Raw genomic sequence first — 14,915 nt, forward strand, 5'->3', positions numbered from 1 at the left:
ATTAAAGACCGTATTTTTTGGTTGGTTTGTTTTAGTAAAGAGTTTTCTCACTATACAGTCTCCATTGAAGTCTCAACGTACAAGCTTTGTGAGGTCCGTATAAATGGCGAAATGGATAGTACTAAAGGCTTATTAGTCATTGTTTTTTACTTAACTAGCTTGACTGAAATTTCGTGATATTGACAGTTTGAGAGAGGGGTAAAACTACCATGCAGGTCCCTGCCAAATTGCATTTTACCTTTTTCATTCAAAAAATATGAAAATTAATCATTATACATTACGTTAAAGTTAAAGAGTAAATTGGATTTTTCTATTAAAAGTTTTATTCATTTTATTATACAATAACCAAATAGTTACACAAAACGTGTCCACATATATATCGTATAATAACCAGATTTTTAACAAAAATTATGTTGATAATAAGAGCATTCAATCATATATGGTTAAAACCTTGTTGTACCAAAATTGGTGTGATAAAAATATTGGATCTCCTGAATTTTAAGCTTAGATTAACACAATTTGAATAATGTTATTAATATTTAGGCATAGAAACATTATTTATTTTGTCATTTTGATTTTTATTTTTATTATTTTATCATTTTGGCCTTTAATCTTTAAATTTTAGTTGAATTGTTCAACTTTTTACGGAAAAATTAGTTGACAGCATAGCAATTTAGTATACTTCACTACTAACATGAATAAATTTTCTAAACATTTTTATGAACTTCTTTTGAATTTTTTTTACTTTTTTTAAATTTTATGAAATATAAGTGAACTACAACGCTAGTAGCCACATGAATGTTAATGACCGAAAAAAATAAGAACAAAATAACAAAATAAATAAATATTAAAACCACTCAACTGGTAATGAAAATAATGAACCTCGTGAATTTTGATTCGAAAAAAAAAACGAAGTGTCAAAAGAGAAAAGCTTTTATTAATGCAAGTAATGCAAATAAATAAAGTTATACAACAATAATTTTAACAACCTAATAATTTAAATAAAAATTTTAAATAATTCAATGATATTTTATAACTTTTCAAAGTTAAAATGATCAAACTATAAATTTACTAATAATTTAATAATTTTAGATGTTATTTATCCATTTCAAATTGTATACTAAATTAACCAAAGAAGTGAATACAATGATCAATTGCGAAAAGGATTAAATTGCTTCATTTTTAAAAGACACTAATTTGCCAAATCGAAATCGAGAACAACCAGAGAGCCAGTAAATGAAAAGAGGGAAAAAAAAAAAAAAAGACAAGGTAAGTAAATTTAATTGGATTAAACAAGCAAAATTCTTCAATTACATACATATGACATCTATTATATATAAAATGAATCATAATTAGTCCTTACTTGATCAGATTGCATCAAATGGGCTATCAAAATGCAAATTTCAACTCTGAGAGGTCATCCATTGGTATTTCTAAACCTATTGAATCATGGTCTTGCAAGCCATCTTCATCAAAGTTTAGCCATGAACTCAAATCTTGGGGACCACCAATATCATTTGAAACACCCAATTCTTCCATAGGATCTAAATCATTTAGTTGCAAGTTTGCGAAATCATCCGGACGAATATTACTCGGGGTTGGAGATAATGACCTAGCTTCTCTTTCAGTCATCTTGTTAGAATTAGCCAAAGGTGGTAGCAAAGGATCCGAGAGCCTGCCGTTGAATCCATGCCCTGACTTCTGTTTGGGCTTTGCTTTTGTTCTCCGGTCACCCTTGGCACCGTCTAATGATGTCCGACCAGCCCCGGATACCAAACTTGTATTTCTTGAATCTCTTTCGCTTCTATTTCCCCTTAGTCCTCCGGCGGTGCCATCAAGAGCCGGTGTTACCCTAGAAGAAGCACTCCCAACTACATCATCGATCAGTACTTCCCTCTTCCTACCTTTGTTCAGCGTAGATCCGTACTTGGAAACAGCATGCTCTGTCGAGTGAACAGCCAGAAGGGCATCTGGAGAATCGTACCTCTCAAAAGTACCACAAACAGCACCTGAGGCAGAAAATGAAATGAACAAGAATAAGCTTTCATAAATGCCAGTATCCGACACACTCGAGTTCAAGTAACATAGTATTATAGGCATGTAATGCCAACACAAATGTACCTGAGCCCCTGGCTTCGGCTTGATGGTTCGATGTTTCGTTGCAAGTATTACTAGCAGTTCCAGAGCCAATACCTTCAACAGATTTTGCTTCATTGCTGCATGGATGTACAGAAAACATGATATCTTGTAATGCAGGTTCGCTAAAGCAACTGTTGCCCGTCTGTTCGAATTTCCGACATCTATCAAGCGTTCGCTTAATAAAAGATAATGCAACTTGTTTCGAAACCTTGCGAACTGCACTTTTTGATGAATTACCCCCACGACAAGCCTGCGTAATTCATTCAATATCATGGTATGAGATGTAATAGTCGCTCATTAAAAGGGATATGCTCTGTAAATTCACCAAGAAATGCCAACACCAGATTACTAATGCATTGGCATTTTCCCGTAAAAACCACTGCATTATTCATGCTATAAGGCTAAATTAGCAAGCTAAATATACGGCAAGGTAAAGTAGATATTTGATAATTTTAGCTGAAAAGCACATAGCTTTGCATGTGAAGAGAAACATGCAAATCTAATAATCGGGATAAAAAGTGATAATATACTGGCCAATAAAAGGCAAAGAGTTAAACCTAATCAGCTTTAGATATTAATTAGAAACGACTTGCATCAGGTATCTGAGAATTACCAAACGTTTCTTGTTAGCCATTTGTACTAGTTGGTCCATTGCAGCATACTCGATGTTCCTGCAGATTAAACAACACTATTCTAGTTAAAGCACTATTCCGTAAGCCTAATAAAATAGCTATAAGACAATTATCTTATATTGTACCTTCTGTCTACTTCTCTCCCATTCTGAATGGCTTTATCAATCTTCCCCAACTTTTTCTTCTTTTTCTGAATCTAAAAATTAATAAAACAAAATGTTCAAATATGCAGAAACATGCAACGCAAAGAAGGCAGCTAAAAATGTTTTATATGTTACTTAACATCGGAACAATGAAATTTCATTTTAGCAAAAAGGGAAATAGATTATGAACAACCTGTTGATAAAGATTTTCATTAAGTTCAACAACATTTTGATTTATTGCTTCCTCTCCCTCTGTCAAATCAGGCTGCAATAAGGCGAAGGCACGAAATTCGAAAATGAAGATTAATCATATATGATTGAGCACGAAGATATTTGACATCAAATAGACAGCAGCATGAAGGAAAACTCACCAAAGCCTCTGGATAAATACCAATACTATGTAGCTCCAGCGCAAGCTTGTCCTCCATAGACATAAATTGATATTGGCCATCCAAAGAAGAAACGGCAGAAACATTTATTTCCTTGGGTAGGACCTGACCCAGGTCAGTTGAACATATTTCACTCACTGGCCCCATATCCGAATGTAAACATTCATCCTCTCCTAACCACCTTTCACTACTATGTAACGAATTAGACATGCTAGAGTTCCTAAATGTGTTAGATGCAACACTCGCATCATAAGAGAGTCTGTCTAACCGAGAGTTCTTCTGACACTGAAAATCTGCATTTGACTCAACTTCAGATTCCATCCTGTCCCTATCTTTAGATTCAACGTCCATCTGGTTGCATGAACCACAATGGGAATCATCACTTGCGTAGTGAAGGGACATATTCTTAGCTTCAATGTGGTTGTAAATTTCTTCACTTTCATCTTCTTCTATCAAAGCAGAAAGAACCCTTTGGCATAAAGGAGTAACCTTGTCAAACTGTTTTAGATCAAATCTTCCAGTTGAAGTGTGAGTTTTAGCCGTTTCTTCAACAACAGTAGACGCATCTTTTGGCACCACACCACCCTGTGGAAATGAAAGGACTCATATCAATATTTGCCAACGAAGTTAAAGCTTATATACAGCTATCCCTTCATCTGTTCTTAAATCTTTTATAAACTCATTTAAACTTGGCAGTTTACATCAAAAGAGATTTAGTTTAGGGAGAAATACATAAGATGATGGAGTTTACCAAAACAGTATATCCATCTCCAAACATCTGAGACAAACTCTCATCAAGCCCTTCTGCCAAATTTAGCTGATTCAACATCAAAACAATAGATCAGGAAACTTTGATTAACTAAACCCAAAGTGTCAATGAGTAAAAAAATCTGTTAGTAGCCATATGTTACCTGTTGTCTAAGGAATGATGTATCCTCTGAGCTGACAGAATTAAACATTGGTCCCATTTTCTTCCAAAAAGGACCAGTACAAGCAAGACCTGTCAAACCAAGTAAAAGGTAGGATTACCACAACAAAAGCTCAATTCTTAAAAGGCATTTGTTTCTCTTCTCTATCTTTTTTCTCTTTTGGGTGGGGACAGGGCTATTACTGGAGAGAGATACGTACTGTTAGCATTACGAGCAGAAGTGGCAGCAGCAAATAATTCATCCCGATCATCATCAGATTCACCTGAACATGTCATCCCATACACATTGTCATTAGAAATATACAACAGGAGCTTTCAAGGATCTTGCACCCACATCTTTAGTTCAAAAAATTTAGAGGCATATGCACACAGATTATCGTGATTCAAAAACTCATTCCAAATTAGAAAATTAAATAAACAAAAAACAGTCTCCATTAAAGAAAATACTAAATTCATGCAAGTACACAAATATAACTTGTTGATAGCTAAACTAAGAGGAAAATATTTGTAGAAATGATAATGTCCGATCACAGAGATGTGGACAAGAATCCTATCATTCACACACAGCTTTAAGATTGGGAAATGCCTAGTAAATCCCATGGACCTAGTGAATACCTGTGAAATCTGAAGAGACATTATTTTGTACCAACCCAACACGAGCTGTGGCCTTGCGATCTTTCAGCTTCTTGGAAGGCGGACGACCTGTCTTACTGAACCAACAGAAACATGATTTATTCATCAGATTTCCCCAAGACAAATCGACACCCTAATACCAAAAGGGTAGTGGAAAAATATTTAAGAACCTTCTATTTTTCTCAGAAGCAGATCTTGCACTTTGTATTGGCTTGGTTGTAATATTCTCCAACTTCTCCCTCATAGGAGGAACACCTGGTTTAGTCAAGGATGGTGTACTGCTTCCAGTCCTTCCTTGTCTTCGGACTCCATCTCCAATTTCAATAGTAGACATTTTGTTCTTCCTCGTGGGCAGTAAGAAAGACCCAGCTTTTTGAGATGCAGGCAGAGTAACCTCACTACAATCAGTTCCTTTCTCCTTTGATTTGTTATCTCCAGCCCCTGATTCTTCACTCTCAGAAAACCCAAATGGAGAAGAAACATTCTCAGGTTCCCTCTTAATTCTGGGTGTAACATTATCTACATTGCTGCCTAGCACTGACCCTCCAGTTCCGATAGATGCCCTAGCACCAAAATCAGGTGTTGCGAAGCCTTGATTTGAAATCTGAGCTTCAGCATTAGAAGTGGGAGACAGTAAATTTGCTCTCCTTGTACGTGAGTTTTTATGTGGTCTCTGACCACCCCACTGAGACATAGCATGTGAAGAACCTGTAGACATCAAACGTTTTTGATTGCTACCAACACCTAATGGTTGGGTCTTATTTAGATTTGGCTGTTCCCAGCCCTGCAAAGCTCCAGATGAGAGGTGACCTTTAGAAGATGAGTCCAACACCATAATGGAACCAGTACGTGGTGCCCTAGACCCCTTTCCTTTTAGCATTGTACTTGGGCCACTTGCTTGATTGTCATCCTGGAGAGTTGCCCTGATGTATAGAGCAATTAAAAGAATCAATAATCGAGAAGAAACCATTAAAAAGAATATCATACATGAAAGAAATCTTGTATATACACTACAGACTGCTAGAACTTAACCAGAGAAGACACATACTTGGTATTTGCTTTTACTACAACCCTCTGCTCCAGCATAGCTGCACGATCTCGAGGAATAGAGGTACTCTCCAGTTCATTCCTGAGCACTGTACTGGCATCTGAACCAGCTGCTTCAAAAGAACCATCTGACTTCCTAATTCCACCAACTCCTGGGGAAGATTTTGATCTGTATGCATATGAGACCAAATAACATAACAGTAAGAAAAAGCTTTCTGAGAACAAGGTTTGAAAAATGGTTGTAAAATGACAAAAATCACATAATTTATAAACAAAAGGACTAAACATGAAGAATAATCAATTGCAGCAACAAGGCCTTGAGATAAAGGAGAAGAAATCTTACAACATTTGCGTTAGAAAACAAAAATATCTTATCAAGCATTCAAAAATGCCACACCAGAAAACAAGCAGTTATAAAGTTCAAGTCGAAAACTAATATACCCACTTTCCAGCAATATGAGATGGCATTCTTTTTTAAACCTAGAACTAGGAAGCAAGTTCAGTCCTAGACAATCACCTAAAACCCTGTATATCACATGATCTCAACTTTGATTCAGAGCTCAGCTTTGGTTGAATAACTCGTTTTATATCTCGATCACCACCAGCGACTCTATTTCCTACTGCTGCAACAGATCGTTTCCTTTTCATCTTTGTCTCCCATCCTTCACCTGGCAATCTACGGATCTTTTCTTCAATTCGAGCAGAACCACCATTAACGGCTGAAGGCACATCACCATCCTTTTCTATTGTCGCCTGCTGCCTTGGATTCACAGCAGTTCTATTATCAGCCTGTGTCATGAAGGAAGAAAAAACAAGAGAAAGGAATAAAACTAATGAAGCATGAGCTAAAAAATTAAGAGAAAAAGTGAGGGTCTAGTAAAGCTATGTTTTAAGTTTCAGGCCCACTTTATCTTCTTTCTTTTATTTGTGCATAAAATAGCACATCCAATTATTGTTAACTAAAATGAGTGAAGCCCCGATGCATCACTAAGCAATGATCAACCGATTTTTCTATGGAAATCACAAGGTAATTCACCAAAAGTATCTTCCATAATGCATGCCAAGACTAAATAGGTATTCCAGCAATATAAGTATAAGACAAACCCGTAAATCAGCTACTGATGTGCGAACACGTTTGTTCAGCCCCATACTCTTCGGCCTATCCTCCAATCTTTGAGTCAATAAGTCATGACCATTTCTATGAATCTGGCTTCCCATCTTTGCGATACTTACTCCACTTGTTCTCTCACTTGAAATATCACTTCGTTGTCGCTTCTTTGAGCTTAAAGCTTCTCTATACCTTTCAAGTTTAGAAATTGACTCTCGCAACTTTTTTACTCTATCCCTGTTAGAAAGACAATGTAGATTCAATAACTAAAAAATGATCACATGACTTATGAGTAACATCATCATGATCCAGATAAAATATGCATAGAGAAGAGTACATGAGCAGTAAGAAAACTGCAACAAGAACCATTTGACTTGCAGGAAAGCTCTATACTTCCTATCCAAGACGGTCATCTACATACTCAAGTTCCAAGGACATGTCCGAGGACTGGATGCCTAGATTGCATGCAAAGATAATATCTTAAATGTATCACGATACATGAGCATTGCATGCATTGTAACTAATCATATACCAGGCAGATTGTTATTTGCCCATTATGTTCCCAAAGGCAGTTCCTACCATTACCAAATTAACATTAAGGCCCCCCGTCACCACAATTACAATGAGAAGTCACTATACTAACTCATACAGGATACCATATTCCATAAAATATAGAACATTCCGAATTTTAGCCTTTCTTAATGGTTGCAATAATGAAGAAAGACTGTACCTGGCCTTTCTGGAGGTATCTTGAACACTTTCCTTAAAGTTCTTAAGTTCCTCTGTTGCCACTGGAGGGGAAGGCTTAGGGTGTGAAACTCCAAAAGAATGATCCTCTGATGTACTGTTTCGAAGAGGAACGCCCAACACCCGGCTTAACTCTCCAGACCGTGTATATTTCTGACTGCCTAATGAAATCGGTTCCAAAGGCAAACACTGAGGTAATGGTGGCATATCTGATGACAACCCCGCATTTCCTCGGCTTAAATTATTCCCAGAATTCAACATTCTTTTTTCTCTCTGCCAATCTAATGACTTAGAACTGCCAAATCTGCAGACATGAACACGAGACAATTATCCACGACAGTCCAGTAACTCATTTCTCCTCCATTATCTATTCTTAAATCAATGATAATTTTGCCTTCCAGTTTTTACCATTTTCTTTTGCTTTTTAGCAGCTTTTCATATGATAAAAAAACAACAATCAAACAGAATCTTAGCAAATTATATCAACTACCCTTTTAAACATATAACTGAACAACTGCCTATATTAAAATATACTTAAAGACTTGAAATTTCTCTCCTATAATGCTAAACCTTAACTATGTCTTCTTCTCTTGCTACTACTTGTTAAAAGCACTAAAGCAGTAAACTTCGTTGACTTTTAAGTCACAAATAAAAATCCCCAAAAAAGTTCAATTAAATCCCAATACTAAATTTACAATCATAAGAAAGAATAAAAAAACAAAGAAAAAAAAACCTGTAAGCTCAATTTCACCAAAAAAGGAGCGAAAACTCAAAAACAAAGCACAAAAACTTCTCTTCCTATCCAAGAATGAAAAATAATTAAAAAATATAAAAGGAAAAAAGGAAATTTTTGAAAATTTGAGAACTAGGCATATGAATGAAAACCCTATCTTTAGAGATATAGAAATATAAGAAAGAAAAGCCGAAATTGAAGGGAAATTAAGGTAAAATAAGATGAAATTAAAGAGATTAAGGATTCAATTACCTAAGAATCAACCAAGTCAAGCACAGATCAAAATCAGTATTTTTTTCTAGGGAAAAAAAAAAAGGGGGAAAGCGAAAGCGATTATTGTAAACGTGTGTATATGTAATTATAAAAAAATTCTTTTGGCGCAGAAATAATACGTCGCCGTTTTGCTTTCGTTTTAGTTCATTTTTCGTTTTTTTGAATTTTTTTCATTATTTTAATGTTGCTTTTTCGGCGTAGGCTTCTTGATGTCATCCATATGTAAAAATTACTCTAATTGGAGTAAATTGCATTTTGACACTTACGAAATTTAAATTATTTCAATTGAACCCTTACCATTTTTCCCTTTCTAACACCTGGCGGCTTCTTGACTCTACGAAGATTAGTACTCTGTCCGCTGCCAATTACAAGTGTAATTAAGTCGAGTCAAATTTGGATAATAGTTAACTTGAGTTTAACTTCAAATTTAAGATTCAATACTCGATTCGAGCTCAATCGAATATTAATTTTTAAGTTAATTAAATTTCAACTCAAGATTTAATTGAGCTACTCAATACTCAAACTCGAGTTTAAGTTTGATTAAACTTGTTTGTACTTAATCTCTCTCTATATAATAAGAGTATAAATATAATTTCATAATATAAAATATATATTAAAATAAATAAATAAAAACTCGATAAAACTTGCTTGCAATTTGAATAAAGTATAATGATACTTATATTCAGTTCAAACAATAGCTTGAGATTAACTCAATAATTTTCTAATTAAGTTTTTTTTCGAGTCAACTAGAGTTGAATGAAAAACACGTTCGTGTTTACCTTCGCGATGTAGGGTAAATTACATTTTGACCTTTATAATTTTCAATATTTTCAATTGACACCATGTTTTTGCATAATAGCAAGAATAATACACATAGTGAAACTTTCCCTAAATCTAGGTTTAAACAAAGCATACTTAAGGGTTAAAGCTTGGTTTAGACCGACCCGAATTATAGTATTGATAATAAAATATTGTTTATTTAAATTTAATTATAAAAATAAGAATAAATATCAAAGTTATACATGAACATTGATTCAATATATAATATTATGTATGAACTTTGATTTTGTACAATTTTATACATGTAATTTTAATTTGATTCAATTTTCACAAATCATGAGTAATATTATCGAATTAGTACCATTTTACGTTGATATGTTATATACATAAACGATTATATTATTCCAAGAATAAATAACTATATGCATTCATTTATTTAAATGTGTGCAGTTAAATTAAAATCAAAATTTTATTTATATATATGAATTACAATTCAAATTTCATGTACATAATTACACCAAATAAAAATTCATGAATCAAATTGAATTAATGTATCAAAATTCATGTACAGATTTGATATTTATCCCTAATTTTATTTTTAAGATTTTATTGTTTTAAAGTTTGTGAACCCAAGTTTAGAGTTTCACAAAATTTTGAGCTAATATTAATAATCTTGCACATGATCCAATTTTCATCCATGTTTTTGAAGGATAATTTGACAAACAAGCAAAGTATAACTTTAACCATAAACAAAGAAAAAAAGCAAATGGATAACTTGATCGATAAACTATGTTTGCTAGTACAGGGCCAGTGTTGTTCCAATAGGGTCGGAAGCGTGTAAATTATTGTACTAAAAAATCACACAAAGTTCAATTCCCAGGGAAGAGAGGTGGATCACAAGGATCTCTTAAATACCAAGTCTTTCCTTAGTCAGAATATTCCTTCTAACGTAATTTAATAGCACAATTAAATACTACTATTATACCCTCAAATATTGAAAGAAAAATAGGACAAAAAGAACACAAGAGTTTTAACGAGGTTCGGTAAATTATACCTACGTCTTCGGGCACTAACACCAGATGATAACTTTACTATCTTCAAAATATTACAAACAAATAGAATTCCTTAAGAATTCTCAAATAGGAGAAGAGAGAAAACTAAGAGAGAAAGATTGGTTGAGATGATGAAATGAGAAATGAGAAGGCCTATTTATAGTTGAGGTTCAAGGACCAAACTATAAATAGCCCATTATCTCAAGGACAAAAAAAAATTATCCCATGCCACTTTTCCAAAGTTGGTGGTTGTCATTTTTTATTGTCTCCCATTAATGTTAATGGCAACCATTATTAATTGTCTTCCATTAATGTTAACAGCCAGAACATGAAACAGAGATCTTTGACAATCGTGTTAGTGTTCGTGTTTTTCATGTTCCTTTTCGAATATCTAACAGGAAACTACCGATGGGACATGAATACAACGAAACAAGCCAAAAATCATAGATAGATTACAACAGGAGGGAATCTAAACTTATCTGAAACGAACGGTATCGCAGGTGGATTCTTTACCAGATCATGATAGAACTCGTATTCGGCCTTGTAATCATGTAACCGGAGCTCGGCCTTTTGGTTAGTATGATAATGATGCGCAGCAGAAGCCGATTTCCCAAACCCAAACATACCAACTTTATCACAAATCCCTAAAGCAAGCATAACAGCTTGAAATCCAGAGGAATAATGAAACAACGAACCGTCATGAACCGGTCCCCATTCATCCAACGTCTTCCCCATCTCTTCAACAAATCGTTTCACTGAATAATACTTCACGATCCTTGCACACAACACATCAAACCTCGGGTCAGTAACCAACATCGGCGCCTCACGAGACGAGTTACACATCACATAGTCCGCGAAATGAACCGGTTGGCAAATGTACATCACAATAGGAACATTACGTCCATAAGGGTCACAAAAACAACTTTCACCATCCTTAGCACAAAGATGCAATACATTGCTATTAACAAATGATATATTTGTTTTAGTCCCTACTTGTTTTTCAAACCCTTTAATTCTAGCATTATTCAATCTAATCACAATCTCATAATCATCAATCAGATTCCCATACTTTTTATTCAATAAAATCCCACTATTTCCCACAATAGCACAAGATTTATACTTATTTGTACCAATGAAACCATTATAACCATCAATAGGGACCTTCACTAATTGAACTAATTCCATCATTATATTAGGTTGAAACACTTTTTTTCTAGCCCAATCTTGTAAATTCCTTCTAAAATCTAACCAATAATGATGAAATTTTGGGGATTTGAACATTACCAACAATTTATTATCCCTTTTGGATTTGACTTTGGCATTGGCATCATAGTGATTGAACCTTCTCCATGTTGTATAACCTTTAGTTCTTCTTTCATTGTCATAGTTCCTTTCTAATAATTGGTCTATTTCAAGCTTGGATTTTTCTTCACCTATATCAATGGCTGCAAAGTTGAGCAAAGTAGAGTTGAAAGTTTGGGTTGGTGAAGGTTGTTGGGTTGCTGCCACCTTGAAGACACGGCGGCCGTAGATGAAAATCCGGAAGGTTAAGGTTGTTGCTAATACAACAAGCATTAGAATGCTTAGCAATGGTCTAATTGATCCTTTCATGGGGACCAAAAACAAGATTTTGGTGAAAATAGAAAAATGGGGTTTGCTATATATAGCTAAAAAAGATTTAAAACAAAAAAGTTTGGGTCTTTAACACATATATATACATAACAGTATTTTTTTTGGGGGGGGGGGGAGGGGCTTCTGAAACAAAAAAAATGGATGAAAATCAAATTTTCTTTTGCATGAAAAGCAAACCCAGACAGGAAAAGAGAACAAAGATCAAATCTTGTACTACGAAACTAACACACATATGTATGTATCTATATATCGTTTAAAAGAAGTTTGGGTCTTTAACACAGATATATATAAGAGAAGCGGTAGATTTTGGGGGGCTTTTGGAACAAAAAAAAAGTAGATGAAAATCAATTTTTTTGTTCATAAAAATCAAACCCAGAAAGGAAAAGAGAACAAAGATCAAATCTTGGAATGGAAAACATTACCAGGAACTGAAATATGAATTGCATGGAAATGGGTTTTGTTTGGTAAGTAAGAAAACCATGGTTTTTTTTCTTTAACAATTGCTAATGAGACTAAAAATTTAGCTAATATTTAGAACTAAAAAATGGGCAACTACAGAAAATGAAGAAATGGAAGACTTGACTGAGAGTCAATGTCCAGTTTTATTGTTTTTTTTCTTAAAAATTCGAGCTTTTTGGCGTGATTAATACGTATGGTGTTTATCATAGTATTTCACGTTGGCCGGACTTTATTATAAAAATGGAAAATATTTTGTTATTTTATTTTTGTTGTATTATGAGAATTTTTTTTATTATTGTGAAATTTATATAATGAAATATATTCCAAATTTTTGTGAGTGAGGTTAGAACTAGATTGAATCTGCTGGTTCAACTAAGGGGATAATATAATTTTTGGTCCTTGAACTTGTTAATAAGGCCTATTTTGATATTTATATATTTTTTAATTCATTTTGATTCTTAAACTTGAAAAATATAAAAGATTAATTATGTGGCATTTTGAAATTGTGCACACCATCACTTGTAAATTAAAAATTTTAAATAAATTTTAATGTTGTACAATGTTAGAGTGGCACATACAATATTTTAATAATCAGATCGGTGGTTAAACCGATCAGATCATTAAATTTATCAGGTCAACTGATAAACCAATATTAATTAATTAATTAATTAAAAATAGATTATTAATCTGGTTTGACCTATTAAATTAAGGTTCTTATCCTGATTTTCAATTTTTATAGGTTTTCAGCTGTTTTTTATTTAATCTGTTCAGCCCCTTTGTTTGGACTAGTATATCGATCGATTCTCAGTCCAATCAATCTGACTGACCAATCTAGTCATGTATCAAGAACAATAGTCACATCAACCAATCTTAACGGACTTCAAATTTATGACCAAAATAAATTTAGTTGACAAATTTAAAAACTAAAATGAACAAAAAAATACAAGTAATTGCCAAGTCACGAGGCCAAATTTTATATTATATCATTCTTTTGCTATATCATGAGATTTTTTTTATTTGATTGTGAAAATTATATAATGAAATGTTTTTTTTTTTCTAATCATCGTATAAATATATCATATTTGTTGTTCAAATCGAGAATCGGTGGTTTAATTAATTTGATTGGTGGCATAAAATCAAATATAAAACAAAATTGTTATGAATTGACAAAAAGTCGAAAATCGAGATAAGAAACTTATGGTTCAACAAATTGAACCGGTTTATGATTTTTTTAAAAATATTTATAATTAAATTTAATTATCATTAAACTACAATTTCATCGATTGAATCGAAAAGTAATGGTTTGACCACCTATTTGGTTTTTTACAATATTTACTTTTAGGATTGGTGTATCATTTGGTACCCGAGTTTAGTTTCAATGTTCTATTTGGTACTTAAAATTTTTTTGTCCCAATTTGGTACCTAAGTTAGGCTTCGATGTTTAATTTGGCACCCAAACCAAAAGGCATCATGTGATCCAATAAATATTTGACACACCTACTCCCGTAAAAGAAAAACATAGGTACTTGATTGGGATAAAAGAAAAACTAAAGTATCAACTTTAACATTAAAGCTAAACTCAAATACTTATACAGGATAAAGAAAAATATCAAGTATCAATTTGAGAAAACTCATACACCAAACTGAACATCGAAGTCAAACTCATATACCAAATAAAATTGAAGCAAAATTCAAGTACCAAAAACTATATTAACACTGACTTTTTTATATAATTACACGTATCAATCCAAATCAATGTAGTCGATCACACCTGTGGGTACACCCGTTTTTCAACTAAAATTAGGATGTACCAATTTTGATCTATTTCAGTATAACATTTTAATTTTAATAATATTTTTTAAAAATATTTAATATTTAATATAATAAATTTACAAATATCAAACGAATAATATTAAATAAAGTTAAAATATAAAAAATTATAAATCATATAAAATATTTATCAATAAACTCCATAAATTAAAATCTATCACTTAATAAATTCAAAATAAACAAAAATAACATCATACACTATAATATTATTCACAACAAAATAATATATAAATTGAAGTTTTATAAAAATATTACGAATTAAAAGGGTGAGTGAGGCGTTTACTTTTTCCATATTTTAGTTTTTACATTTTAAATTTAAAAATGTGAAAAAAAAACCAACTTTCTTTTTAGCTCTCCGAAACAGAATTTTATTATTTATTATTGTGATAG

General features: G+C 33.0%; 2 protein-coding genes across 3 annotated transcripts; both read right to left on the reverse strand.

Moving 5' to 3' along the window:
• Positions 1–1,270: 1,270 nt before the first annotated feature.
• On the reverse strand, positions 1,271–8,901 carry LOC108465183 (uncharacterized). Of its 2 annotated transcripts, XM_017765507.2 has the most exons (17): positions 8,752–8,901; positions 7,750–8,070; positions 7,016–7,256; positions 6,429–6,700; positions 5,913–6,080; positions 5,675–5,787; positions 5,035–5,572; positions 4,847–4,941; positions 4,432–4,494; positions 4,215–4,303; positions 4,055–4,120; positions 3,286–3,888; positions 3,108–3,179; positions 2,897–2,967; positions 2,753–2,810; positions 2,122–2,389; positions 1,271–2,009 (listed from the first exon to the last, which is right to left on the reverse strand). In XM_017765507.2, the coding sequence occupies exons 2-17, from the start codon at positions 8,025–8,027 to the stop codon at positions 1,390–1,392; spliced, it is 3,615 nt and encodes a 1,204-aa protein (XP_017620996.1). In that variant the 5' UTR covers positions 8,028–8,070; positions 8,752–8,901; the 3' UTR covers positions 1,271–1,389. The 2 variants fall into 2 exon arrangements, with proteins under 2 accessions (XP_017620996.1, XP_017620995.1); XM_017765506.2 differs by having other exon boundaries at positions 5,035–5,787.
• A 1,405-nt stretch (positions 8,902–10,306) lies between these two features.
• Positions 10,307–12,215, reverse strand: LOC108465180 (beta-1,6-galactosyltransferase GALT29A-like). The gene has a single exon (XM_017765503.2). The coding sequence runs from the start codon at positions 12,213–12,215 to the stop codon at positions 11,046–11,048; it is 1,170 nt and encodes a 389-aa protein (XP_017620992.1). The 3' UTR covers positions 10,307–11,045.
• Between the last annotated feature and the right edge of the window lie 2,700 nt (positions 12,216–14,915).

This window comes from Gossypium arboreum, chromosome 8 (assembly GCF_025698485.1).
Source record: "Gossypium arboreum isolate Shixiya-1 chromosome 8, ASM2569848v2, whole genome shotgun sequence".
In the NCBI taxonomy this organism is placed as follows: Eukaryota; Viridiplantae; Streptophyta; class Magnoliopsida; order Malvales; family Malvaceae; genus Gossypium; species Gossypium arboreum.

What these genes read in the sequence shown, in the direction of transcription:
- LOC108465183 (XM_017765506.2), bottom strand. Translation starts at nt 8,027, where the DNA reads ATGTTGAATTCTGGGAATAATTTAAGCCGAGGAAATGCGGGGTTGTCA. An exon ending in GAGATGGATATACTGTTTTG is followed by an intron (nt 3,889 to 4,054) that starts GTAAACTCCATC and finishes TCATTTCCACAG; the next exon opens with GGTGGTGTGGTGCCAAAAGA. An exon ending in GGGAGAGAAGTAGACAGAAG is followed by an intron (nt 2,811 to 2,896) that starts GTACAATATAAG and finishes TTTAATCTGCAG; the next exon opens with GAACATCGAGTATGCTGCAA.
- LOC108465180 (XM_017765503.2), bottom strand. Translation starts at nt 12,215, where the DNA reads ATGAAAGGATCAATTAGACCATTGCTAAGCATTCTAATGCTTGTTGTA.